Here is a 25,578-nt window from a genome sequence, read left to right as displayed (position 1 = left end):
TAAATGTGACAGAGGGCACAGGAGACCTTGGAGGGACTGCATATCTGACTGATGCTGATGGGAATGTAGTGTTTGGGCCGAACACCCCTCAGGAGAAGAAGAAGACGACAGTTACTGGAAAGAAAATGCAGAAAAGGAAAGGTAAGACGAAGACGAACCCCCAGGTAGATCTGTGTACCCGCATCTGTGTATGCTCATGTTACTGTATGGACAGGAATGCACTACATTCCTTTCTTTGTAGGCCTATGGTAAACACTATACACTGTCACAAAAATTGAAGAACTTGAAAATTGAAACTTGAAGTGGTTTTATGAATAAATGATTGAGTGGATGTAAATTAGTGAATTAATCCACTTTTTGTATCCTTTCAGACTCTGTAATTCTTAAACAACCAATGCATATTGCAGAAGAAAAAAAGGAGAGCAAGGCAGAGGGAAAGTCTGAAAAGAAAAAAGAAATGAAAGTGGAGAAAGTGGGTGGAAAGGTTGATGTCGCAGAAGAGAAAAGGGCTGCTGTACCTGCTGCTGGAGAACAGGAGAACCTGACCCCTGCTGCTGGAGAACAGGAGAACCTGACCCCTGCTGCTGGAGAACAGGAGAACCTGACCCCTGCTGCTGGAGAACAGGAGAACCTGACCCCCGCTGCTGGAGAACAGGAGAACCTGACCCCCGCTGCTGGAGAACAGGAGAACCTGACTGAGGCCACAGGCACAGATGAACACAGAGCTCACATCTGAAATGCAAGCACAGAAAACAGACTGAACAGGACAAACATGAGTGTTAGAAAAGAAGAGAATAGATTCATCACAGTGTGAAATGGTTCTGCTGTAGTTTGATCTGGGCATGATTGGTGTGTAGCAGAACTTGGAAATATGAGTTGTTGTTTAATGGCCACTTGTAATTTTCTTTTCTCTTTCTTGTTGGAAAATACATAATAACCTTGAGATGATGACTTTGATCAGTTTGGTCATATCCATTTCTTTTGCTTTAAGTTACAATATTGCACAGTAGGAATTGCTTTTTTTCTAGAAATTTGTATTTTATATTCTTTAATATTTGATTCATAAACTTCAATAAAGGCATAGCCTACGGCTAACATAAACCACCAGTGGCGGCTGTCAAAATCCCTTTAGTCAACTATGAATTGAAGAGAGGTTCAGTAGATTTATGCACAATATAAACTTGTGTAATTCTCAGATTTTATAGTCTATGGGGCACTGCATTAGTAGCTGTTCGACTGGAACAGGGGCTGCATAAATAACTCAAATAAAATCGTCAAAAGAATATCAAATTACTTTTGATAGTCAACACATCCATTGAGAGAGAATGTGGCTGGAGAGTGCGCTCACATTGTAGCGAACCACAGTGTTTTAATGTAATGACGTAAACGCTCCCCGAGGTCACATGATTTCAGATTATAACGCTGCAACTGTGAGTCTCCTATTGAAGAGAAGTGAAGTGAGAGCTCATACTTTCCCGCACCGGCGAATGTGTCTTTGAAAGGTATGTTGGCTGCATTCACCTTAGGTGCTGGGGACATTATATACATTAAACTTGAAACATATAAGGGGGCAGTTGCGATGTAAACGGAATACATGTTTGAAAATGTGAATCACGATCAAACCCATACCAATGAAACGTTATTGAGGAAAGGGGTTTGGTTTCGTTGTGAACGCGTACACGTACGTAGCCTATGTGGATGTATTTTTTTTCCTATTAAGTGTCACCAAGTATAATAATATAATGTAGTTCCTGAACGGTATACTGCCTATATTTTACATTAAAGTTAACAGAACATTCTACCACAGGCTATTTAATTCACTTGAATTATAGATAGCCTACAAATGACCGGCAAGTGGATGAGAACGCTCTATATTGATTAATGTAACACACAACCATTTTATATAATGTTACTATCACGTTGTGTAAACATGTTGTAGCCTACATAAAACAATTTTTGTAGCCTAAAATTACACAAGTGTTCGTCTCTGTGGGTAACTTTCAAAGTTAACGATGAACGAGTGACATGATGGAGATTTTGTTCCTTGAGTAGACGCGTGACCATTCTTCACGTTGGCTAACTGCATTTGGAGACCCGGAGAAACGTGACGAGCCAGAGAAAGCTAGATTTACTCTAAGCTTGAAAACAAGATTAACGCCTCTCAAGGTGCTCTTAACCTTCTCAGAGGGAGGGTGATAGAATTCTGTTTTTGTTGTCAGTCGTTTCACTTTACAATAAACAACTTTAAGCTTGTGGCTCGAATTATGAATTCAAATCGAATAGTAGGCTGACAGATAAGACAGTTCATGTTCGAGTCGTAGGGCCACTGTAGTTTATTAACGGTGCTTACATAGCTCAGTTATTAAAGTTGCAGTTGCATGTTTTGGTCTTAATCACTACTTCGAATTACATTTTTACCAGATAGAATGTCATTATTGTCCAACCAATAACAAGGGTGACATTGTTATATCTCTCTATATTGAGATATTGTGCAGTGCAGGTCTGGATCAGGCCTTTTCCTGCCTAAATTAGGTTCTGCATGTGTTTAGAAAAGTCTCTGACCCAGCACAGATAAACATACAGTCAGCTGAATCCTAACTCTGGGAGCCACTGAGCTTTCCATGGGTGATGGTCATCTGACATGACTTAACAACCTTCTGCTTTCTCCTTTAAAATACTGCAGTTACTGTCAAGCAGCAGAAACACTTTGCTACTCGTAGTTACATAAGCATGTACAGTACATTTCGTTTGTAGTGAGCACTAATCTACTTGAACAATGCTCTTTTGTTACCAAATAATGTCTTAACACAAGGGAAACAATGTTGTAAGCACCATTCAAATCTCTCTTTATCTGGAAATTGTTTTCTCAAAAATAATTGTAATGGAGAAATGCCAGAGGAGATAGGTCTGTGTCAAGGTGACTCTTCATCAGGCTAATGCATAACTCCTCAGACTTCACAGAATTTTCCATGCCATAACAGGAGGCTGATGGCAGAGGCGTTTGGGTGCAGGGCCTGTTGGTGGTTATGTAATAGTTGTTAAGGATCAGGGGTGATTTGACCTCCCAGTGTTTGTGTTCAGTTGGGTGGACGGGGGTTAGGGGTTCTGGGATCAGAGTCAGCGGTGCATGGCACCTATTTGTTGAAGGGGTGGCAGATGAGGAGAGTGTGAGGGAGACGGAGTGGAAGGGAGGGACAGAGGGGAGGGAAGGAGAGGGAGGGTGAAAGGAGGAAGAGAGCTGAGAGAGGCCCAGAGGACAGTCGTAGCCCCTCTGGTGAGCAAGTCAGGGCCAGAGGAGACATGGAGCTCTCAGGGGAGCCTCGTGGCCTCCACAGCTCTATGGATGAACAGCGGGAAGACCTCAAGTCCTCCTGGACTCTGGTGAGTTGACCTTTCTGACACCCCTCGTTGGGATGAGTCTGGTTCGAGTCTTTCTTCTGATGTTCACATTTTGGAATTTAGTTACAGTATTATGGTTGCTGTGACCTGCATAATTTATGAGGCAGTTGTTATTTACTCGTGGTCTTTGCAGTTGGACTTAATGTGTACTGATAATGTCATATAAATGACTGCTTTCTCCTAATTATTTTTTAGCAGATATTGTCAACTCTGGCTTTTGAGATTAAGATTTAAAGCGTACTGGTATGCAGCACAAACAGAACGATTGTCTAAGGTTCTTAAGCATTCTTGATCTTGTTGTGGAGTTACGCTTCTTGTACTTCTTGTCCTACTTTTACTGTAATACAGGCCTATTGTATTATACAGGAGAGGACAGCTCCAATGGTAGAAATCAATGGTATTTGTGTGCATCTGTGTGTACTTGGGGTGTTTGTGAGCGCTTGTGTGCAATTGGATGTGTGTGTGAAAACATGCACGTGTGTGTATATGGGAGCCATACCAGGCCCTGCATTAGACCTGACATGGTCCCACATTATTGTTCTCCTCGACTATTGGTTCAGCAGGTCACCCAGCTACAGTGTGATACAGTGAATGGCCCCAAAAGCATCAGCAGCAGCAAAACCCCGGTAAACAATAGATCTTTTTAAGTGGCCCTGTTACCGTTAGCTGTTGTTATAAGTGAACCCAGTGGACCTGTGTCCCTGTTTAGAACCAGGCCCCCCCGGCTGGAGCAGAGCTGTAATCTGTGGCCCGGGCCCATGACCACTGGTCTGCTGTTAAGTCCTTTGTCTCTGCACTGTGCAGGACAGCTGATACAGTCCAACTACATATTTGCTGAAGGTGTTGTTATCAACTGTACACAGTGGCATCAGGTTATTACAGTGTGCAGGCTATAACAGTTATCACAAAAAATAGGTTGTTAATAGGCAAGTACTATGACAATGATAAGGGGCATACTAAATATCATATAAACGTTTTATTACGTACAAAATATCTTCATTGAGCTCTGGGGAAAAAACATGTCGTCAAACAAACACATTTCTCCTAGTGGGATCAATACAATTGACTTGACTTGATGGCTTGGCAGTTGGAAATGTTGCTGTTTTGTGAGGTTTCTGTTTGGCTCAGTTTTTTCCCTTCAGGTCAACCCAGTCCTGAGTCAAATTAGTCACTTGCAAAAACTTTCAACAATACTTTTGTTTTCGTGGAAGCCCTTAATGGACTTGTACTTATGGCAATGCCGGACTATCCCTATTCACTAACTTCCTTAGAGGGACATAAATCAGATGAACACACATACCTTCCTGGAGAAAGACACTGTTTCACTTCCCTCTAAAACCCACATTCACAGTCCGCTTTGTTTAGGTTACGAGATGATTAAGCTGTTTCTGCGGTCTGTAATAAACAGAAGAATCTAGGTCATAAAATCACACTGTATGTCTGATCCCTGTACAGTAGTACCACAGAGTACCCCTCCTATGGGTGTCCTCTGCCTCCCCCATGATTCCCATGTATGTGACAGCATACCATAGATGGACCAGGCCCTCAGACACAGCCCGAGTGGGGCCCTGTGGGAGATGTTGTGTAGAGCGAGGGAGTACTGGGAAGCCAACAAGTTCCAGGAGGCCCAGGGCTCCTGGTCTTCAGCCCACCAGCAGGACAGTCTGCTGGGGTCTGCAGAGCTGAGAGGCCGGGCCTGATTAGCCTGCTGCTGGTTCCAGATCCTGTAGATGAAAATATAGGACAGAACCACTGGGTTTAGGGAGCAGTGCAGCTCTGCACTAGTACCGCATTCCTCCAGGAACAGGGTCGCTCCCTGTCCCAGTAATTTCAAAGCTATAGCTGCTTTCTATTCTAACCTCAGACTCCACATCAGATTCCACTAGCTTTGATCCCCCCACCCCCACCTTTATGCTGTTGTCCTGATGATTTATGTTTGCCTGTGCAAAAATCTTAAAGGTATGGTGAAGATATCTGTGTCGTGTACAAACGATTGTTTACAGGATGGATTCAACATACGTTTTCACTTTTTGATTCTCAAACTAGACTCTAAAGTAGACACTTAATTGCATTGTGTTTTGCTTTGGGTGTGGTCGGCAGGTAGACACCATGAACTACATGGGCCAGCTGGCTGGCCAGGTGCTGGTGACAGTGAAGGAGCTGTACAAGGGGATCAACCAGGCCACGCTGTCCGGCTGCATCGACGTGGTGGTGGTCCGGCAGCAGGACGGAAGCTTCCAGTGCTCCCCCTTCCACGTGCGCTTCGGGAAACTGGGCGTGCTCCGCTCCAAGGAGAAAGTGGTGAGTGGGGCAGGTGGAGATGACGGGAGGAGGGAGGGAGGAGAGGGAGGGGAGAAGGAGTGAGAGAGGGGAGGGAGGGGGAGAGGGGAATGGAACTGGTCACCGTGGCAACACATTTGCCCTACCCTGGCAAAAAACGATTGTGCCCTTGAGATAGTGAAGGGTGCAACACTGGACACCATAAGATTCTTCTAAATCTGCTGCAGAGTTTACAATGAAGGACACAATGCATTTTCCACTCATCCGAATCCTCAACCCAGCCCTGCTCTACTCCACATATTCCATACTGGATGACAAGACAGCAACTTCCCTGTTGTCTCACTGCTTGTTTTCAAGGCTTACAGTCCTCTCTCTATTTATAGCTGGGTAGACTAACTCTGACACGGGCTCTGTTTAAATGACCTCAACTGATGGCAGAGTCAAAAACACACACGTTCTACACTGCTATTATGAACTCAGATACATTCTGAACTCTAAATAAAGAGTTTCACATGACTGATGATGCTCTCTGCTCGTTTACTGTATATTCATCTACTGTAAATGTGCCGGTTTTCTTGTTTCTTGCTGTAGGTGTTTTTTTACATTTGTATGTAAAATGTAAATGTAAAATGTTTTTTTGGGGACTGGTAAACCAAATGTACTAAGGTTCCCACGCCGGTGTGTAACTCTCGGAGGGTTAAAGGGATACGTGACCTGTCCTGTATAGCCATCACAAAAGCAAAACAACACTTCACGGCGTATGCTGTCCTGTAAGGCTAAAGCTCTAGCTAATCCTGTGGCTCAACTGTTACTCATCAAGGATGGGACCTACAGCTGGTGTTTGGCCCATCTCCTTTCACTACCTTGTTCACATGTGGTTTACCTGTGGCCCACTTGTAAGGAAGCATCATTGTGCACTGTGATTGTGCAGACTGAGGTCAAAGTGAGGCCACATGAGCACCTGTTCTCTGGTACCTGCAGATTGACATTGAGATCAATGGGGAACCGGTGGAGCTACACATGAAGCTAGGAGACAATGGAGAGGCCTTCTTTGTCCAGGAGACAGAGCAGCACAACGTGAGTGTTTTGAACTTCATACAACAACTAGTTCGATCAATGTGTAAAAACAATCAACGAAAAATAATAGATAAATGAGCTATTTAGAGCTGTAGTTACTGTTTGTTGACAGTTATTCTGTTGTTGCTCCCTTACCCAGGAGATCATCCCGGCCCACCTCGCCACCTCACCTATCCCCACAGAAGAGGTTCTGTCCTGGAGCCGGGAGTCCAAAGCCGGGGGGTCGGGTCTGGAGAACGGGACGCCTCACGTTCCCGAGGACCCCTTCTCAGCCCTGACCCAGCCTGGCAACTCCGCCGGTGCCGGGAAGAAGAAGAAGAGGCGCCGGAGGAAGCACAAAGCCGACGCCCGCAAAGAGGAGCATGCCCCCGGGGCCGCCGCAGGGGAGGAGGCCTGTGAGCTCAGCTCCGACGAGGAGCACGTCACACACAACGGCAGGTGTGTGTGGGCCTCACTCAGACACTCCATGGGACTTAAGTGGGACCTAAGTTCATGAACAGAATCTAAACAACCTGTCTAATACATAAAGCTCTCTGCCCTCAGGAGTTCCACAGTGAAGGACCCTGCAGAGCCCCGGCAGCACACCTCCCTCCACTCCCTGGACAGCTACCCCTTCTCTGACGGAGACTGGGCTCACTCTGACAGGTAGCCATCGACTCAGTGTCAACACGCATTGTGCAAACTAACATTAACATACACAAAACAGATTGGATCATGAGCTAACCGTCATGACAAATGCAAATGTGTCTTCCACTAAACAAATCCAGTGATTATACCAGGTGAAGTGGAGGAAGAAAAGTGTTTTTGAAATATGCTCAGCTTGACCTCATGGTAGCTGTTCTTTCGCTATGTTTTTCTTGTTTATTGGTTGTTTCGATTCCTGTTAGTTAGGTCATGTGTTAGCAACCACTAGTCTTCTTGTGGTCTGCACTAAAAGGATGGTTGGAACTTGACTCTAGACTGACTGTGTTTGTGTGTTTTGACTGCTGCAGAGCCCTCTCAGAACCCCAGTCTCCTAAAAGTGACTCAGAACTCATGGTGAAGTCGACAGAGAGCATGCTCAGATCTGAGTCCCACATGCAATGGTCCTGGGGAGAGTTCCCAGAATCCACCAGGGTAAGGCCTACCCCCCCCCCCCCCCCCCCATTGAATGATTTAATTAGTTTATTGACATCATTCTTTCTACCCATGTGTCCAGGTCAGCAAGAAAGAGAGATCCGATCTACCTAAGACAGTAACCATCACCCCATCTGAGAGCACCCACTTCCGTGTCATTCTTAGCTCAGAGGCCATGGAAGCTGGGGTGAAGGACATGCAGACCTCCATGGATCCGGTCTGCACTATCGTCAAACCAGAACCCCGCACACCTAAAGCGGACCGGCACAACGCCAACACCAACTTTCCCAGCCCTGTATCTGAACCCAGCCGGGCCCTAATCAACCCCTGTGAGCCGGACCTCACAAAACCTGAACCCAACACGACATCTCTCACGACGGAGCCGTGCTACTCCAAAACAGACCCCTGTCCCCCCAAGCCGGATGTGTACCCCCAAAAAGCAGAGCCCTCTCCCCCCAAACCTGACCTCAGTGTCCTCAGGTCTGATGTCTGTCCCCCCAAACTGGAGCGCAGGACCCGTTGGACGTCCTCCCCCCCCAGTGTGTCTGCGTCCAGCCGGAGAGACAGTGCCGGTGAGAATGGGACTGCCGCGGCCAGTCACAAGGGTACCAGAAACCCCGACACCAGACCCTGCTCCGGGGCAGACTCGCCTTCCAAGAGAAGAGGTACTAAAGTCTCCACACCGGCTCTCTGTCTAGCAATGATGGGAGGATCGTTTTTCATGTATTCTTAATGTATGGCGTTTATGTAGCTTATTGTCCATCTCACTTGTAGTGAGCATAAATGACTTGAATACTTTTGGGATGTGCTTTTCTAGAAGTACAGTATAGCACTGCGTGATTTGGGACGGCTCCCTAAATAACAAGGCTAGTATTTGTTTAGAGGAAACATCTTTATAATGAGTATGTACTGAGTAGTACTCAGTAGCGCTGTGAAGCGCTACACCCAGACAGGGTGGTTTTAGTGCTGTGTGTCTGGAAGAGCTGACAGGAAGGAAGTGGTTTTCTTAGTCAGCTCAGGGAAGTTTCACCCGAACCAGTGAATGTGCCGTGCATGTGGCCATGCAGAGGTTCTCATGAAGAGGAGGAAGTGAAAAAAGCTTTTTGTGATAGTGCTGACCTGGTTGTGGTCAGGGCAGGTGTGATCTCTTCCTCTGTGTGACCAAGGAGTGAGGAAGAGAAGCCAGCACCAGGGACCTGAGGACATCTACCTGGACGACCTGAGCGCGCTTGAGCCTGATGTTGTGGCACGCTACTTCCCAAAGAGGTAATGACCCATGACTAAAGCTGAGCCCTGACCCTTCACTGGTTGAATGGAACCAAACCGTGAACCTTCTTATATTCATCATTCACACACAAACATACGCCACACCATTTTATTGTCTGTGGGAGAAGAGAGGACCAATTCTATTTCATTACGGTTAGTTTGATTTCATCAAATCCGTGGTTGTGTGTGTCTTCCAGCGAGTCCGAGCAGGTTCCTCAGGACTGGGTGGAGGTGGACAGGCGTTCGGGCTCCCAGTCGCCTCATTCTGTGGGGAGCGCTGCGGCCGACAGTGGGACAGAGTGTCTGTCGGACTCCGCCGGTGACCTGCCCGACGTCACCGTATCTCTCTGTGGGGGTGTGGGAGAGAACTCTGAGATCTCCAAAGGTGACCTGGACACATCCAGTCTGACATATATCAGGCTGCTGAACCAGTTAGAACTGGTTAAACTGTTACAGAATATCAGCATTACAAATTGGGGAAATAGATGAAGGACTGCATGGTGATAAGTTGACCCTGCTTGTCTACCAGCCAGTGAGCTTCCCTAGACTTAATATGCATAGTATGTTTAATAATGATGTATATCAAGTGAGGGTGTGGTGATACATACTGTTTGAGATAAAGATGCTTCTCTGTTGCAGAGAGATTCATGGAGCACATCATCACATATCAGGAATTTGCTGAAAATCCAGCGATTATCGACAATCCTAATTTGGTAGTTAGAATCGCCAACCGGTGAGTCAAATTTAATAAAATATTGAATGATATTGACTCACATCACTACATCACACATGTATACACACAGTACAACTATTACTTCTGGTAAGCCTGCTTTGTATTATTTTACACGTTTGAACAGATATTACAACTGGACCTTGGCAGCTCCCTTGATACTAAGCATGCAGGCCTTCCAGAAGAACCTTCCCAAGGTACTGTAGACCTAGAAAATGTTTCCCTTTCTGTGTGCTCTCCTGCTTATGTATTGTTAATGCTGTCTCTCTGTGTGTGAATACTCATCCATAGTGAATGTGTGGTTTCCCAGGCGACTGAGGAGGCGTGGGTGAAGGAGAAGATGCCAAAGAAGTCTGGTCGCTGGTGGTTCTGGAGAAAGAGCAGTGTAAAGCAGGTGCCTACAGGGGGGTTCAGGGCTGCCTTACAGGGTTGTATCTTGGGATGGGGAGTCAGACATCTGACTTTTTGAAAACTACTTTTAAGCAATTTCACAAGCAGATGGACTATTGTGCAAGTCACATGCAATGGGTGGGCAAAATACACATTTAATTTTTCTGAAACTATATAATGTAGTATATATTGTTGGTTTCTAGCATCTCGAGGTGTACATTGCAGTATACTGTACAGTACAGTATACTGTATATTTTTCATTTATGTTCGCATGGAACTACATTTGTTTCCATTTCCTTTACCATAGGGAAATCAGACTATCCTTGTTTGAATGGAAATTATTCCTATCTGCTACTATCTGTATTAGTTTAGTTCACAATATACTTTCATATGTGGTCAATGTTGCAATGTATGGTGTTTTTACATAATAGTTGATTTGTTTGGTTCCTCTCCTTAGTCAGAGACTAAGATGGAGAGACAGGAGTCCCTTAGCAGAGAGAGCCCTGTTCCTCACCAGGCCCCTGCTACACAGTAAGTCAACAACTAATTCAACACAACCATGGTTTATAAGAAGTTGGTTTCTTAATCAACAACCTTGTGAGCAGAAGTTTCAGATTCCCTTGGAGCGTGCACTACAAACAGCTGTGGCAGAATGCTAGCCTCAGAGCCCAATACCCACAGCCTCCCAGCTCTTTCAACCTCACTGCCTCATGATAATTGGGAGTCAGATGGCTGAGCGGTGAGGGAGTCAGGCTAGTAATCTGAAGGTTGCCAGTTTGATTCCCAGCCGTGCCAAATGACGTTGTGTCCTTGGGCAAGGCACTTCACCCTACTTGCCTCGGGGGAAATGTCCCTGTACTTACTGTAAATCGCTCTGGATAAGAGCGTCTGCTAAATGACTAAATGTAAATGATAAAAACATATACTAATCTGTTTTTTTGTAGACTTTATAGTTATAGTTATATAGTTTATAGTCTTTTTTTCTCAAGAAACAAAACAGTCAATCCACTACTGACTCCAATCCCTAACCAATTCATCTTAATCACTGAGTGATTTGGAGAAGTTGGTTTCTTTACCATAATTCTGCATTCAGTTTCCCTTTCTCACACGCACTAGAGAAGAAAGTAGGTGTATTGGGACACTGCCCTCTAGTGGTCATACATCCACATGCAGGTTTATAGCTGTTATTCAAGCACAGATTGTGTCATAAATGTAGCTTTTCAGCACAATGTCTAGTGGGAAACAGTACAGTTCCATGACTTGACATCTCTGAGAGAAGTTGATGTTCGTACTGGTGTGGCGTCTGTGATGCAGGCAGAAAACAGCCGACTCTTCCAGCGATGACGAGTCCAAAGAGCTCAACGCTGTGGCTCCTGCTTCTGCCCCGCCCTCGACCCAGCCTCCAGCGGCTGCAGCCGGTTCACATTCCTACAGGAAGTCCCTCCGCCTCTCCTCCAACCAGATAGTAAGTCACAGCTCACACGTCTAACAATGACAGTGCAGTCAGTCAGTTCCATTCCATTGAGCTCTACAAGACAGATCTCCAGAATGATATTACCGCTTGATAGAGCCTCTCTCTCTCCTCTCTCTCATCTCTCTCTCTCTCATCTCTCTCTCTCATCTCTCCTCTCTCTCTCTTCTCACTCTCTCTCTCTCTCTCTCTTCCTCTCCTCTCTCTCTCTCCTCTCTCTCTCTCTCTCTCTCTCTCTCTCTCTCTCTCTCACTCCTCGCATCCCTCCCTCCCTCCCTCCTCCCTCCCTCCCTCCTCCACTCCCCCTCCCTCCCTCCCTCTCTCTCTCTCTCTCTCTCTCTTCTCTCTCATCTCTCTCTCTCTCTCTCTCTCTCTCTCTCTCGTCTCTCTCTCTCTCTCTCTCTCTCTCTCTCTCTCTCTCCTCTTCTCTCTCTTCTCTCTCCCCTCCCTCCCCTCCCTCCCCTCCTCTCTCCTCTCTCTCTCCTCTCTCTCTCTCTCTCTCTCTCTCTCTCTCTCTCTCGCTCTCTCTCCTCTCTCTCTCTCTCTCTCTCTCTCTCTCTCTCTCTCCTCTCTCTCTCTCTCTCATCTCTCTCTCTCTCTCTCTCTCTCTCTCTCTCTCTTCTCTCTCTCCTCTCTCTCTCGAGACCAGTCTGAAGCTGAGGGAGGGTCCGAACGACGTGACCTTCAGCATCACCGACCCAGTACCAGGGCACCTGCCGCTGTGAGGGCACCATCTACCTGTGGAGCTGGGACGACAAGGTCATCATCTCCGACATCGACGGCACCATCACCAAGTAATGAGCACTCTCATCCTGTCCCTCTTTTTAAACACGCTGCTGGCCAAGCGTTTCGATTTGAACCCTTTTTTTAAACCCAGGGATTATTAGGAGGATTTATGTTAGGAATGAATGTCTTTGTGCTTTATAAAAAAACCTTTATAACATTGCATGCATGTCAGTCAAATCTTATTTAATTGAAAACTCATTAAATGAATCCCGTTTCTCTCCAGGTCTGATGTGTTTGGTCAGATTTTACCTCAGCTGGGTAAAGACTGGACCCACCCTGGCATCGCCAGACTCTACCACCTAGTGCACGAGTATGTCTCTATACTCTATAGTCAGTGGTCACACAAAATCAGTCATCTCAATAGAGATTCAGTCCAACTCATGTCTCTTTCTTTCCATCAGTCTCTATCTCATTCACTCTGCCTGTTTCTCTCTTTTCCTCTCTCTGTCTCCTCCCCTCCCCTAACTCATTCTGTCTATGCCCCTCCCTCTCTCTCTCCCTTCTCAGGAATGGCTACAAGTTCCTATACTGTTCGGCCCGGGCCATTGGCATGGCAGACATGACCAGAGGGTACCTGCACTGGGTGAATGACAGGGGCACCATCCTCCCCAGGGGCCCTCTCATGCTGTGCCCCAGCAGCCTCTTCTCAGCCTTCCACAGGTCCCTCCAACACGCACACCCAGACTCCAGACACACTTTATTCGACGAGCACCCAGCTAATCGCTCAGCGGACGTTTCTAATCCTCCATCTCTGCTTCTGTCTCTCTCAGAGAGGTTATAGAGAAGAAGCCGGAGAAATTTAAGATCGAGTGCCTCACGGATATTAAGAACCTCTTCCACCCCAACACACATCCCTTCTACGCTGCTTTTGGGAACAGAACTAATGTAAGTTTGATTCCAAACTCTTATTGTAACCTAAAAGTATGAATTTGATTTTGAATTTCTACAAAAAAATAACCCAATGGTACTACTTTGCTGGTTGTCTCAGGACGTGTTTGCATACAAGCAAGTGGGTGTCCCTGTATGTAGGATCTTCACCGTCAACCCTAAAGGAGAGCTCATCTTGGAGCAGACCAAGGGCAACAAAACCTCGTAAGACAGCCACAACCATCATTACTTTTATATCTCGGTACTCTACATGCAGTCGATGGGCTACCATTCCATGGCTACCACAACCACTGACCTACCCCCACATTGTGTCTCCAGGTACAGCCGACTGAGTGAGCTTGTGGAACACGTTTTCCCTCTCCGAAGCAAGGAACAGAACGCCAACTTCCTCTTCCCAGAATTCAGTTCCTTCTGCTTCTGGAGACAGCCAATCGCTGAGGTCGGTCTTGAGGAGCTGTGATCCAGCATGGCACATTTATACCTCTAGTATTACTTAAAATGAAGTGATAGCTAGCTATGCTGTGGGAAAGCCATTGTAGTGTGTATATTGTTGAAAACAGCACTTGAAATGAACATTGATATGTACCAATATATTTTTGTGATGTTTTTAATGGTGTTTTCCATCATTGATTGTACTGCCTTACTACCTGTATGAACAGTATATGTAATGACAAAATGTTGCATATGCTTTGTGCAATGCATAGCATTCCAAAGGCCCAATAGGTTTGAGAATATTTACTGATTAGACACCAGTAGAAGCTGTTTAACAGTACCTCTATTTACAGTAGGTTTACATTCCCAGGACAGCCTAAATGCACTTGATTGATGATGTGCTGCTTACAGTATGTAGCATACTGTTGCTTTTAAAGGCCTTGCTGTATGAGTATATTATAGCTTTAACTACGGTAAGCTTTAGCACTGAGATGCCAGTAGAACTGCCCCGTGTTTTAAATACAGACACTGTAGATAATATGCATGGATAGATAACATGTGGGCTGACTCGGTATCATAGAATATGGCACTTTGAAGTTGTGAGTGTCTCGGTGGCAACTGTAGATGTTGCTGTTGTTACACACACCAGCAGGCACACACACAGAACTGACCTTTCCGACAGATATGAGTTCATATGCACTTAAAGCACAATTGTTGGTTTTTGACAATTTCAGGTTTGATTTTGACGTTCTTGGTCTGATTTTCTTTTTTTGTAAGTTCACAATAACTGAAGTTGTAAAGATAATATTATATTAAGAAATATTGTTAGATCCCTGATTGAGCATCCTTTTGCTTTTGTATTTGATGGTGTTCAATGTTGTTGCCTCTCTGTACTGTAAAATATTTTGCCGTTCTTTCTATGAAAGTGATATTTTGTGTGTTGAGAACACATCAGATCTGTGCTTTAGGTAAAGAAGCAACTGCTTAAGGAGTGATGTATTTTAGTCTGATTACCCAGAATTAATCAATTTTTGTCTTCTATCTGAAATGCCTTTACTGCTGCTTCAAGTATTAAAGTTGGATAATTCTGGTTTTAGATAAACATGTATGTTTGGCTTGTCAATAATTAATGAAGTGTATGTTTGGGATGAACGTTTGTATAAAATAAATAAAATAATGAAACAAAAAACATTATTCTAAGATAATTCACGGTTATTGCAATTTGTTTTAAACTATTGAGTTTTCACATCCTTTATCAAATGTTGCATATGGATATCTTTGGCGAAGGTATTCAAAGAACAACTTAATTTCAACAGCAGATCTAATAAGATAATTAACAAATCAAGTTATGTAAAAACACAATGGTAAAACAATGACAAAACTACACACATTAAGTACATTACATTAAAAAAAAAAAAATTCAAAGTTACTGAATATATTAATACTTCAATATAAAGGCAGGATGTGTTGGTTCTCCTTCTATAAAAGATATTAATGTTATTAAAAAAGATAATAAACACAATTTTTAACAGGTAGCTTTAAGCACACCATACAAAACAATATGTAAATGTATGATTCACTACTGTATTGATCCCAGAACTCAAAAGGATAACCTGAACAATAGTTAAGAGTCTTGTCGTCATGGCAGGGAGGTCCTGGAGCTCCTGTTATCTGTGGGAGGGAGGAGGGTAGAGGAGGACGCCACTGAAAGTGGACAGAACCTCTGTGGACTCAGTGATGGCTAGTTTCCCAGCGGTCAGGACAAGCCCCAGCTTGTCCCCTCTCTTCAGGTTGAGCACGAGGCTCAGAGAGGCCGAGCCTCCACAGTCACATCTCCCCTCTTTGATTGGTCCAGGTCCGGCCAGATCTGCCCGGTAACCTGCCGTGTCCAGCCTCTGGATGCTGCGATTGGACACCGAGAGGACGGCATCCACGTGTTCTCCTCTTTGGGCTGTCAGCACGGCACTGATCAGGTAGCGGCCCTCCACAGGAGCAGTGAAGATCCCTGAAAAGAAGGCGGTAAAATGGGGTGAGTGGGGAAGGATTAGATATTTTCAAGCTGACCAATGTATGCCAGAGGGGGGCAGTATAAGATACATTATTCTTGCAAGTAGTCAAACCAGAACATGACACCTTTGTACTATTATTGTTCTACCACTATCAGGCTATGATGGTAGCTGAATTCAATGAGAAAGAACAGTGTGAATTGTTTGTAGTTCACCCATGTGTGTGTCTACCTGTGTGGGTTAGAGAGTGATCCCAGTGCAGTACTAGTTACCTGTGTGAGGGTCGTAGTGTCTCCCATCATTGACAAGCACCTTGTTGAAGCGTATGATTCCAACCTCGCCAGGGAAAGACCGGATGTTCAGACCAGAGGAGAACGATACCCCCTCACCTGGCACACACATACACACACAATGGATTACAATAGTTGACCCATGCTGTGGATGACCCTGTCCTACAGATAAGCATTGTCTTCACCTACCTGAGGCCATGAATGGTTTATGGGTTTGTGGTCTCAGTGGAATGTGAGCTGTTGAGAGAAAGAGGCACAATTATTTTGCAGTGTCAGCATGAGGAGATGGACTGGTCTGTGATGGCACAGTACCAGACTGATGAGAGGAACACACCTGACAGCATCGGCACACTGGGCTTTACAGACACCGTTGAGATGGGTGGAGGAGCTGCAGAAAGGGGGAATCTCATGAGGCTTTGCCGACATGCAAACAGAAACACTGAACACAATTACATAAAAGAATATGTATAGTGCTTCTATGAGCTCTATATCCCACTCCTCCTCTCCCGGCTCGGAGCTCCTACCCGGGGCTCCTGCGAAGCCCTTGAGGGGGGTCATGCTACCATCAGTCCCCTTGGGCAGCCTGGAGGAGGCCTTGGTTCCAGGGGGGCCTGCCTGCCCAGTCTCCATTACATGTGGCCCAGGGAGGGGGGAATCTAGGGGGCCCACCGGGCCCAGTTCTAGGTGGGGCTCCTTGGGTGGCACCCAGGGCTTGGACGATGTAGAGAGGACAGAATTTTTCACACCTACCCGAACACCTGTAAAAAGAGGAAGAATGAGAGATTAAAGGGTCGAGTCAGGTAAAGAGAAGAAAGAGGTGAGGAGAAAGAGTGAAGGTAGAAATGAAAAAGCAGGTGTCTGGAAGTTAGACGGGTTAACAAAACAGCTGGTTCTGGGACAGTTTTTGACTTGCACATGACTGAATGTGCACAATTGACCAAATGTCCCAACACCTCTCATCTCCATGGTAACTCCCAAGTCAAAGGGGGAATTCCCTTTTGACATGAAGGTGTTTGGGGGTTTTTAAGTTTCAGTGCTGTAGGAACTCTCCCAATTTTAATTACTTTTCAGTTTTCAGTCCATGTGTCTTTTTCCGTCGTTGAAGTTTGTTGCCAATTTTGTACTCACAAACACGTTACTGCTGCACTAAAGCTATAGAAATGCCATTCAACAAAAATAAATGGATAAAAAAAAACATTGCAAGGTGGATCAACCACTGTGTTATGCTAGTGCTAACTATAACCTGGTCTTTCACAGGAGGTCTGATGTCAGAGCTACATGAAAGACATACCAGCATAACGAGGCCTAGCCACATGTCCAGCTACCAGGCGGCCTCACCCCCACCCCAGGCACCGGAGGTCAGGCTCTATAAACGCCAGAGATCTTTGGGTAGTGTTATATAGCTGAGAAGGCAGGCCGGTGGGGCACTGTTAAACCTCCAGGGGGGGGTCTGCCTCTGCCCACGTGTGCTGGCTCATTTAGAAAAGTGATGCCTACCTTAATACCAGGGAAAATGATCTGCACATGTGTGTCTGTGTGTGTGTGTGTACACAGTACATGACTAAATAAGTCAATAGTAAACAATTGCAGCTGGGGGCCTCTGTGTCTAGAAGCATTTGATAGAAAATGTAGCCAACCCAAAAAAGCCTAAAGTCTACATACACACACCCCTATCACCCCCCTCCCCCTTCAGACAACATGCAAGTCCCAGTAGGTCAGAAAAAAACACCTAGCTCTTCTCCCAGTTACATATCATATTATAGGCGCAGTGCAGTCATTTAATACCACATGCAGAATTTATGAATCACTCCCAGACAAAAAGGACACTGCTGTGTCTTGAGAATGAATGCATTTATCCCCAGACTTTGGAACCAAAGTTGAGTTCGGAGAGAGCCAAACTGATCATCTTAAATACCTTAAATCTGTCAAGGGACCATACTGCCTTGCTCAGCAGGACAGGATGGAAGAACAGTGAGAAGGCACATGGAGGGTCCAACATAAAAAGAGGGAGACATGTTTTAAAGCAATTGGAAGTTGAAGTACGTCTGGTCCTAGCTGTGGGCCAGGCCCTGTGATGTCATGACCTGCAGCACTGATCCTGAATCAGATCCAATCTGTCCATTCAACGATGTAGTTCATTAGGACCTTCAGGGCTAAACTAACTTAAAAGTCTGCTTTCCTACTCGGAGACCTTCTCTGAATAGCAGCCTTGTTCTGTTGTGGTTATGAGGCTTGTCCAGTAGGTCTGTCCTGCCACCCTCCAGCCAACCTTATCTCTCCCAGGTCACCGACCTGAGCAGTGTTGCCACTGAAGCAGACAAGGAGCCAGGAAAGCATGCTGACTTATCTCGCTGGTCCCTATAATGGGGTTCTGAAGTGCTGTCTAAAATAGGCTTTTAGTGACCCGAGACCACCTTGTCAAACACAATGAAGAGGATGGGCTGTGACCAAGCGGAGGCACCTAGACACACACACAGACATGTCTCTCTCACAAACAGAGGAAGTGCCTCTTAAAGCTGCAGAGCTCTGCTTTGGCACAGATAGCATCTACAGGAAACGTGTCAGCTGGAGGAGGGAAATGACTAGGGAGCTCCGTTTTGAAGACATGTGTACCCACACAAACAACTAAGTAGAAGATTCTCACAACTATTAGTGCTGTTTACACACAAACATTTAAAACACACACACATGTGCACACACAGGGAGCTGTCCTCCAGAGGGATTCTTGGACACAGTGTGAGCTCATTGGAAGCTTAGTAATGACTAATGGTTTGGGAAATTGCCCTACTTAAACCACACATTTGATAACCGAACAAAGGGCCTTTCTTTTAAGTAGGGTGACTAGGATGGAATTGTTAAATGTGCATTTCCTTTAGGGGTCAGATGGCTGATCGGTTAAGGAATCGTGCTATTTATCAGAAGTTTGCCAGTTCGATTCCCGGCCGTGCAAAATGAGGTTGTGTCCTTGGGCAAGGCACTTCACCCTATTTGCCTCGGGGGAATGTCCCTGTACTTACTGTAAGTCGCTCTGGATAAGAGTGTAAATGTAAATGTAATTCACAGTCACAAACTATTGTGTTTGTGTTCACACTACATGTTCTAGATATTTTACACTGATGACCGATACCCGTTTAGCCAAGCTGAAAACTGCACCTATTTGACAATCGTTCTGTATTTCGCCAGATAGGATGATATTAACGTTGTCTATTGGAAGCCGAAACAGCTATGAACAACCCACAGACCAAACAAAACAAACATTTGGTGGTAAATCTGAGCCTCGGAGACTGTTCCAGTTTGGCCTCATCGATCAGAGGGTATGTGCCGTGACCACGTGCTGAGCATCTGGACATGTCTGACTGCTGTCTGTTTATTTAGAGAGAGAAGACTGAGCTGGACTGTGTTGGACCGATTCTACGTTAGCAGCAACAGAGGTGGGGAGGGATTGGAGGAGCTAACGAGAGTACAAGGAAGTGATGAGGAGATCAAGTCTCTCACTAGCTCCTAATCTGAACCCACTGAAACAGCCCAATTGATTCAGGCAAGTGGCTCATTGATAAGCCGATGACACGTCGGCCAGTAATGGACTCCCAACATGCAACACTTCCCAGACACTGCAGATGTGGAGATAGAGAACTGTGGGCAGGCAGACATCAGGGCAGGAGAGGAGCAGGGAGCCAAAGTGGTCTCGCAACACACAGCCACGGTGACGTAGGATCCTATTCTGGAACATATGAATAATGCCCCTCCCTCCAAGCCTGCTACCCAAACATTTAAATTGACAGTAATGATTTAGACTCAGATTATTACTATGCTAGCTAAGTGAAGGGTGGGGTGCTGACATGTGTCAGTGTCTCCATAGGCGTGCTCTGGACTGTGACATCTGTCTTCAAAGCCAGATGTGAAGCCTGATCACATGTTTTTTTTGACACACATTCAGAACAGATCTGGGCACTAAGCCCAGAAGTGAGCAGTTTAGCCACCTGAATCTGAGGTTTCATTCTCTGCTGGAACCTGAACCAGAGCACATCAGTCCAAACCATGCAGATTTTAGATTTGACTCATAACAAGCCAGTCCTAGAAGATAAAGAAAGGCCCTGTAAACCTTCCTTCTATCCTCTGTGGTGGAACTCTTACTGAGTCAGATTGGGTCGACTGGGCACCAGAACTGAGCTGTCCACAATCGTAATGTACCGTGAACGAGGATGTGTGGTTCTGCACTGACAGATGCACAGACCAACAAGGCCCATTTTCACAGAGACCCAAATAATTGCAGAGCGTGGAAATGCGTATTACCCTTGTGAATACTCAAATAAATGTTATGCACACACACACACACACACACACACACACACACACACACACACACACACACACACACACACACACACACACACACACACACACACACACACACACACACACACACACACACACACACACACACACACACACACACACACACACACACACACACACACACACACACACACACACACACACACACACACACACACACACACACACACACACACACACACACACACACACACACACACACATAGTAATCCCTGAAAGCAAAAGCATTGCTCAACACACGCCGGGCCCATTAAAACAGGCATGTGTGTTCAATCATCCCTGCCTCCTCTGAGTCAGAAAGTAGAGGGAGTTTAAATATCCCACCCCCTACAACCCTTTTTCTCTCTCCCTCAATCTTACACAGTAACATGTCCTCCATTTAACACATTCCAGTAGGGGCAATTTACACACAAAAGCAACCTGTAGCTAAAAATGGTCTCCAGATGCTTCCAGGATGGTAATCTTATTAACACTATTTGATCACAAGACTTTGCTACTGGAGCTCCTGTGGATGATAAATCATGTTTATGTGTGATATGATGTGGCGGAGAGAGGGAGGGGGATGGTAGGGACCCTTTAGGAACATATGGAAGATAGGTTACAGCTTTTGGCTATGGAATAATCATTTACTTTGAAGGAAAGTACAGGGAAGCTGGTCACCTGTTGTTTTACATTGAAGCTTTAAGTTTAACCCTTACCTGAGTTACCTGGAGGACTGCTGGTCAGGTCGCGAAGGTCCCTTGCCATGTCAGAGATGTGGTTCTGCAGGTGCTGGCAGGTTCCCTTCAGTCCTCTTACATCCAGGGCCTGAGCTCTCACAGTACGGTTCAGCTGGCCGATGCAGGTCCACAGTCCGGTCACGTGCTTGTTCAACCCATCCTTGATCCTCTGCAGGCTTCCTGAGATGGGATCCAGCTTACTGCACATGTTCTCAACATTGGCCACTCTGCTGTCCACACCAGCCACCTCTTTCTCCACTCCTTCGGCACTCTGCCTGCAGCGGTCGGCCTCGGCCCTCACCTCCCTGGCCAGCTCCACCAGCCTACCCCTCAGCTCCTCACGCTGGGCAGTGTGAAGCCCCAGCAGGTCTCTTGACTCCTGGCGTGATCTTGTGCTGGCCTGGCTGCAGGTGGAGTTGATCTGATGGATCTCCCTGGCTTGCTGGCCGAGAGAGGATCCCAGGTCCGAAAGAGAGCTCTCCAGAGTCCCCACGAGTCGCCTCAGAACACGAAGCTCACCCTGTATGTCTGAGATGCCTGCACTGTGGTTCAGGAGACGGCCCTGCACAATCTCCTCCATGGCTCTGAAGCTATCTGATTGACCATTCAAACTGCTCTGCATGGCATCCAGGCTTGTCCTGCAGGTCTGGAGGTCCTGCTGAATGTTCAGCATGACAGCAGGATTTTCCTTAGAACACAACTGGTCCAGGGCTTGGAGTCTGTCCTCCAGGCCTTGAACACTTGTCTTATAAGAGCTGACCTCCCGTTCCAGATTCTCTAGCCCCCGGGCCCCATTCAAGGGGCTGTTATCTTGGTTTGTCAAGAGGTTGGTGACCCTGCCCTCCATGGAGCTTAGCCTGTCCTCCAGGCTCTTCCTCAGGCCGGCAGACCTCTCCTCCCCCTCTCTTTTCAACTTCTGCTGGAGGGAGAGACAGCACCCCCCCGGGCTCCTCTCAGACGTGTTCAGACGGTTCTCCAGGACCTCTACACGGGTCAATAGGGGGTGGGGTGTCCGGGGGGAAGAGCTGAGCCCTTCCATTCTCTCTACACCGGCCCGGAGAGTCATCTGGTTCTCAGACAGCTTCTCCACCTCCCTTTTCAACTCCTCCATCCCAGGAGATCCTCCTCCGACTCCCATTTCTGAGCTGGGCAACTGGAGCTTGAGGTCCTGGATCTCCTTGCGAAGGTCGCCCTCCTTGGAGTCTAGGAGCTCAGTCAGGCTGAGGTAGTTGGTCTCTTGGCCCTCACACTGCTCCTGCACAGACATGATCTTGTAGTCACACGAGCTCTTTAGGTCTGCCATCTTGATCTCCATGCCCTCCATCAACTCATCCCTCAGGGCACGAAACTTCTCGTCCACGTATGCCAGCAGGGACGCGTCCTTGGCTTGTGGAGCAGGAGCGGGTGTGGCCTGATGACCCTGGGTGGCCTCCAGAAGCAACTGGAGCTGTCCATCATGCTGGTTGACTCTGCCCAGGAGGTCTTCCAAAGCGTTGCTCTTCACAGTGAGGGTGTCGGTGACCTGATTGATCTTGCTCATGACCTCGTCCATGCCCGTGTAGTCATGCTCCAGTGAGAGGCCCTGTAGGCTAATGCTCTGGGTCTCCCCGGCCCTCGCGCTGTCAGGCTGCCGCAGGTTGTTCAGCAGAGTGACCAGCATCTTACTGGCGTCCTCTTGGACGTCCACGCGCAGGTTGGAGGACATTGTTGTCATGGCAGCCTGCATATCCAGGACCGTCTGGGCAAGACGCTGAACCTCCTCTTCTAACTGCTGATTGGTCGGTCCACTTGTCCACTGGCCCCCAACTCCCCCCTGAGTGGTCTGACCCCCAGGCTGCCCCACACCCACCTGGCCCGTCTGCCCCGCCTCACTCCATGGATGGCCACTCTGCCCCCCTGATGATTGCTCTTGACCTACATGGGGGGAATCACATGGTATGGTTTGGTTGGTTGTATGGAATCTGTATGTCAATCACTTTATGTTTGCATGATAACATTTCATTACACATAAGCAGTCAAAAATGATTAGAAGTAAAAAAAAAAAAACAAAAGACAAAATATCTCCAAATGTCCATCCTACCATGTGTTGCAGGGATGCTTCCAGGAGAAGGAGGGGGGTGGGGCCATTGGCTCTGCTCTGTCTGACGGGGTGGCACGCCCTTTAGCTCTCTGCAGTCGTGTCCTTGGAAACCTGGACAGCACCTCCACTCCAGCTCTGTCACCAGTTTATAGGCAATCTTGTACATGGGCCGGAAGAGCGTCCTATACCTAGAGAGTGAACAAGCAATATAGTGTTTGACGAGAAGGCACTGTTTGTCCAGTCTCTTTTATATGTCCCTGTTGTCATTATTTTTTATCATAGATGCAAAAGTCACTGGCTTCAGGAAGTGGGATTATTACTGTCATTGAATCAAATGTTTATAAAGATTAGACAGTAGGCAACAACTAGACAATCAAGCCTTTATGCAAAAATGATCACAACACCATAATAAACAATATTATTGTCCAGCAAGCTTCTGCTTTTAATGGTCGTTCTTGGCTCAATGTGATCATTGTTTTGCTGTGCCGCAACTATGCTTGGGCAGTGAGTTCTCTAAGCAGAGCTGTGTAAATATTTGTATCCCAACAATAAAGATATGTTTATGACAACAAACCCCAGATGGGCATGCTAGTCAAACTTCTAATCAAAGACAAGCAGTTTTAGATTTTCCACCATTCACAACCAGTTACACAGTTTCTAAATAACTTCAGGACATATCTCACGGTTGCCTCCAAATGTGGGACCAAGATGAACACTGTAAAATAATGAGCTGTTTGACACAGGGTACAGAGCAGTGTGCCATCACTAACTTAATCAAGAAGTTTTGACTGATAAGAGTATTTGTAGAATGGGCCTATTCCTCATGACTTCAAAAGTCTTCATTCTGCTGACTACATCAAATAACTCAATCACATTCACTTGTCCATCATAGACATCTAATCACCAAGAGATAATAGGTTGTAAATAGGCCTACACAATAATGAGATGATCTGAAAATGTGAACATAAATCACAAAGGAGATAGCGGTGAGCCCTTGGTACCTATCAAAGCACAATTCCTGTTCACCGTCGATCTGTGAGGTCTACAAGAGCTCATTTTCCTTTAAGTTTTGTCCCAGTGAATCATGATAGAAGAACAAAATGTAAGTTTTCAACCAAATGTCGAAACGATATAGACCTAAAACCCGAACCACTGCTCTAAAGACCTATTAAATTGTCACCCTCCACCCACAGCTGTCTCTCGGGAAACTTACATCACTTGTTGCGCACAGTTCTGCTGATGCATTGGGCACGGGGAGAACTCTGGTTGCACGTAACTTGCAGTGCCTCCGACTACTGAACAGCTCACGTTCTTATGCACAACATACGCACACCAATTTCTATAGAAAGGGAAATTTCATGATCATACAAAGGAAATAATATTGTATATTTAAACAGTTTTCATTAAATAGGCATTCTGGACTATTTGGGTATAATTTATCATGTAATCCAAATGATAGAACAACATATACTTTACAGGATGAGTCTATATTTGGCTATGATTTAGCCAGAAAACAGATGAATTAATTGTTTACTTACTTATGTCTCTGCCTGTGTTCGGAGCCAGAATGCACGTTGCCGTGAAACATGTTATATTTAGATGGTGTCCCGTTTATCAATGGCAAAGTGAGTGTGATATAAAATATCACACTTTTCAGTGTCAAGGTTTCGCTCTCCATTGTGTATAAAATAAATAACTTCAAAATGAAGAAACTGTCCCCAAATTGTGGAAATGAAGTTCAGAGTTTTAGTCGCTGTCTTGGAGCGCGCACGGCAGATGACTGTAAATGTTATCCAGGGGGTTGCCTGCGCCCCACGCAATGTGACGTTGAAGTTTTTGAACTACCTCCGAAAAGAGAAATGCGCTCCCTTACAAGCAGCGTATCAAGAAGAAACACTGTATACAGATGTACTCATTTGCTTCAGCTTTATACAGAGGACGTTACCAACTTCAGTACGAAGCAGGCAAATGCATTTGATGACTGACATAAAACATCTGGGGTGACCAAAAAGCACTCCTCATGCTGGCAGTATCTTCAACTGCTAATCAACAGGTAGAGACATGAACGCATATGACCGGTGATGTAGCTCTCCGAAAAACGAAACAGCCAGGATTCCAATATCCTTGCCCGTCTACTGCACAAAGATGTCGCTATGCTTTATTGAGATTTTCTTTCGACCTACTATCAACTTATCATTTTTAGCATATGAAATGCTTGGCGTTGCAAAAGTGAACATCACCGCCTCATCTCATGTTATGTACAGGTATTAACAAAGCAGATTTGTTATAGTT

General features: G+C 46.0%; 2 protein-coding genes across 3 annotated transcripts; one reads left to right on the top strand and one right to left on the bottom strand.

The window, feature by feature from the left end:
* Positions 1-1,441: 1,441 nt before the first annotated feature.
* LOC136957820 (phosphatidate phosphatase LPIN2-like) lies at positions 1,442-14,224 on the top strand. Its single transcript, XM_067252020.1, is given in 21 exon segments — positions 1,442-1,502; positions 5,500-5,700; positions 6,661-6,756; positions 6,896-7,194; positions 7,300-7,401; positions 7,749-7,872; positions 7,955-8,537; positions 9,039-9,138; positions 9,336-9,523; positions 9,778-9,871; positions 9,996-10,065; positions 10,179-10,262; positions 10,716-10,789; positions 11,573-11,723; positions 12,374-12,424; positions 12,426-12,523; positions 12,739-12,825; positions 13,023-13,175; positions 13,286-13,400; positions 13,504-13,607; positions 13,722-14,224. Coding segments are annotated over 20 exon segments (2,907 nt in total). The 5' UTR covers positions 1,442-1,502; positions 5,500-5,508; the 3' UTR covers positions 13,864-14,224.
* A 268-nt stretch (positions 14,225-14,492) lies between these two features.
* Positions 14,493-25,527, bottom strand: emilin2b (elastin microfibril interfacer 2b). Of its 2 annotated transcripts, none has more exons than XM_067252018.1 (9): positions 24,825-25,527; positions 24,500-24,625; positions 23,287-23,474; positions 21,186-23,120; positions 16,656-16,889; positions 16,466-16,519; positions 16,321-16,368; positions 16,114-16,230; positions 14,493-15,840 (listed from the first exon to the last, which is right to left on the bottom strand). In XM_067252018.1, exons 1-9 carry the CDS (start codon positions 24,962-24,964, stop codon positions 15,503-15,505), a joined length of 3,180 nt encoding a protein of 1,059 aa, XP_067108119.1. In that variant the 5' UTR covers positions 24,965-25,527; the 3' UTR covers positions 14,493-15,502. The 2 variants fall into 2 exon arrangements, with proteins under 2 accessions (XP_067108119.1, XP_067108120.1); XM_067252019.1 differs by having other exon boundaries at positions 21,195-23,120.
* Positions 25,528-25,578: the final 51 nt, after the last annotated feature.

This window comes from Osmerus mordax, chromosome 15 (genome assembly GCF_038355195.1).
Source record: "Osmerus mordax isolate fOsmMor3 chromosome 15, fOsmMor3.pri, whole genome shotgun sequence".
NCBI lineage: Eukaryota > Metazoa > Chordata > Actinopteri > Osmeriformes > Osmeridae > Osmerus > Osmerus mordax.
Note: the sequence above shows the minus strand (reverse complement) of the source record. Positions and strands in the feature narration are given on the sequence as shown.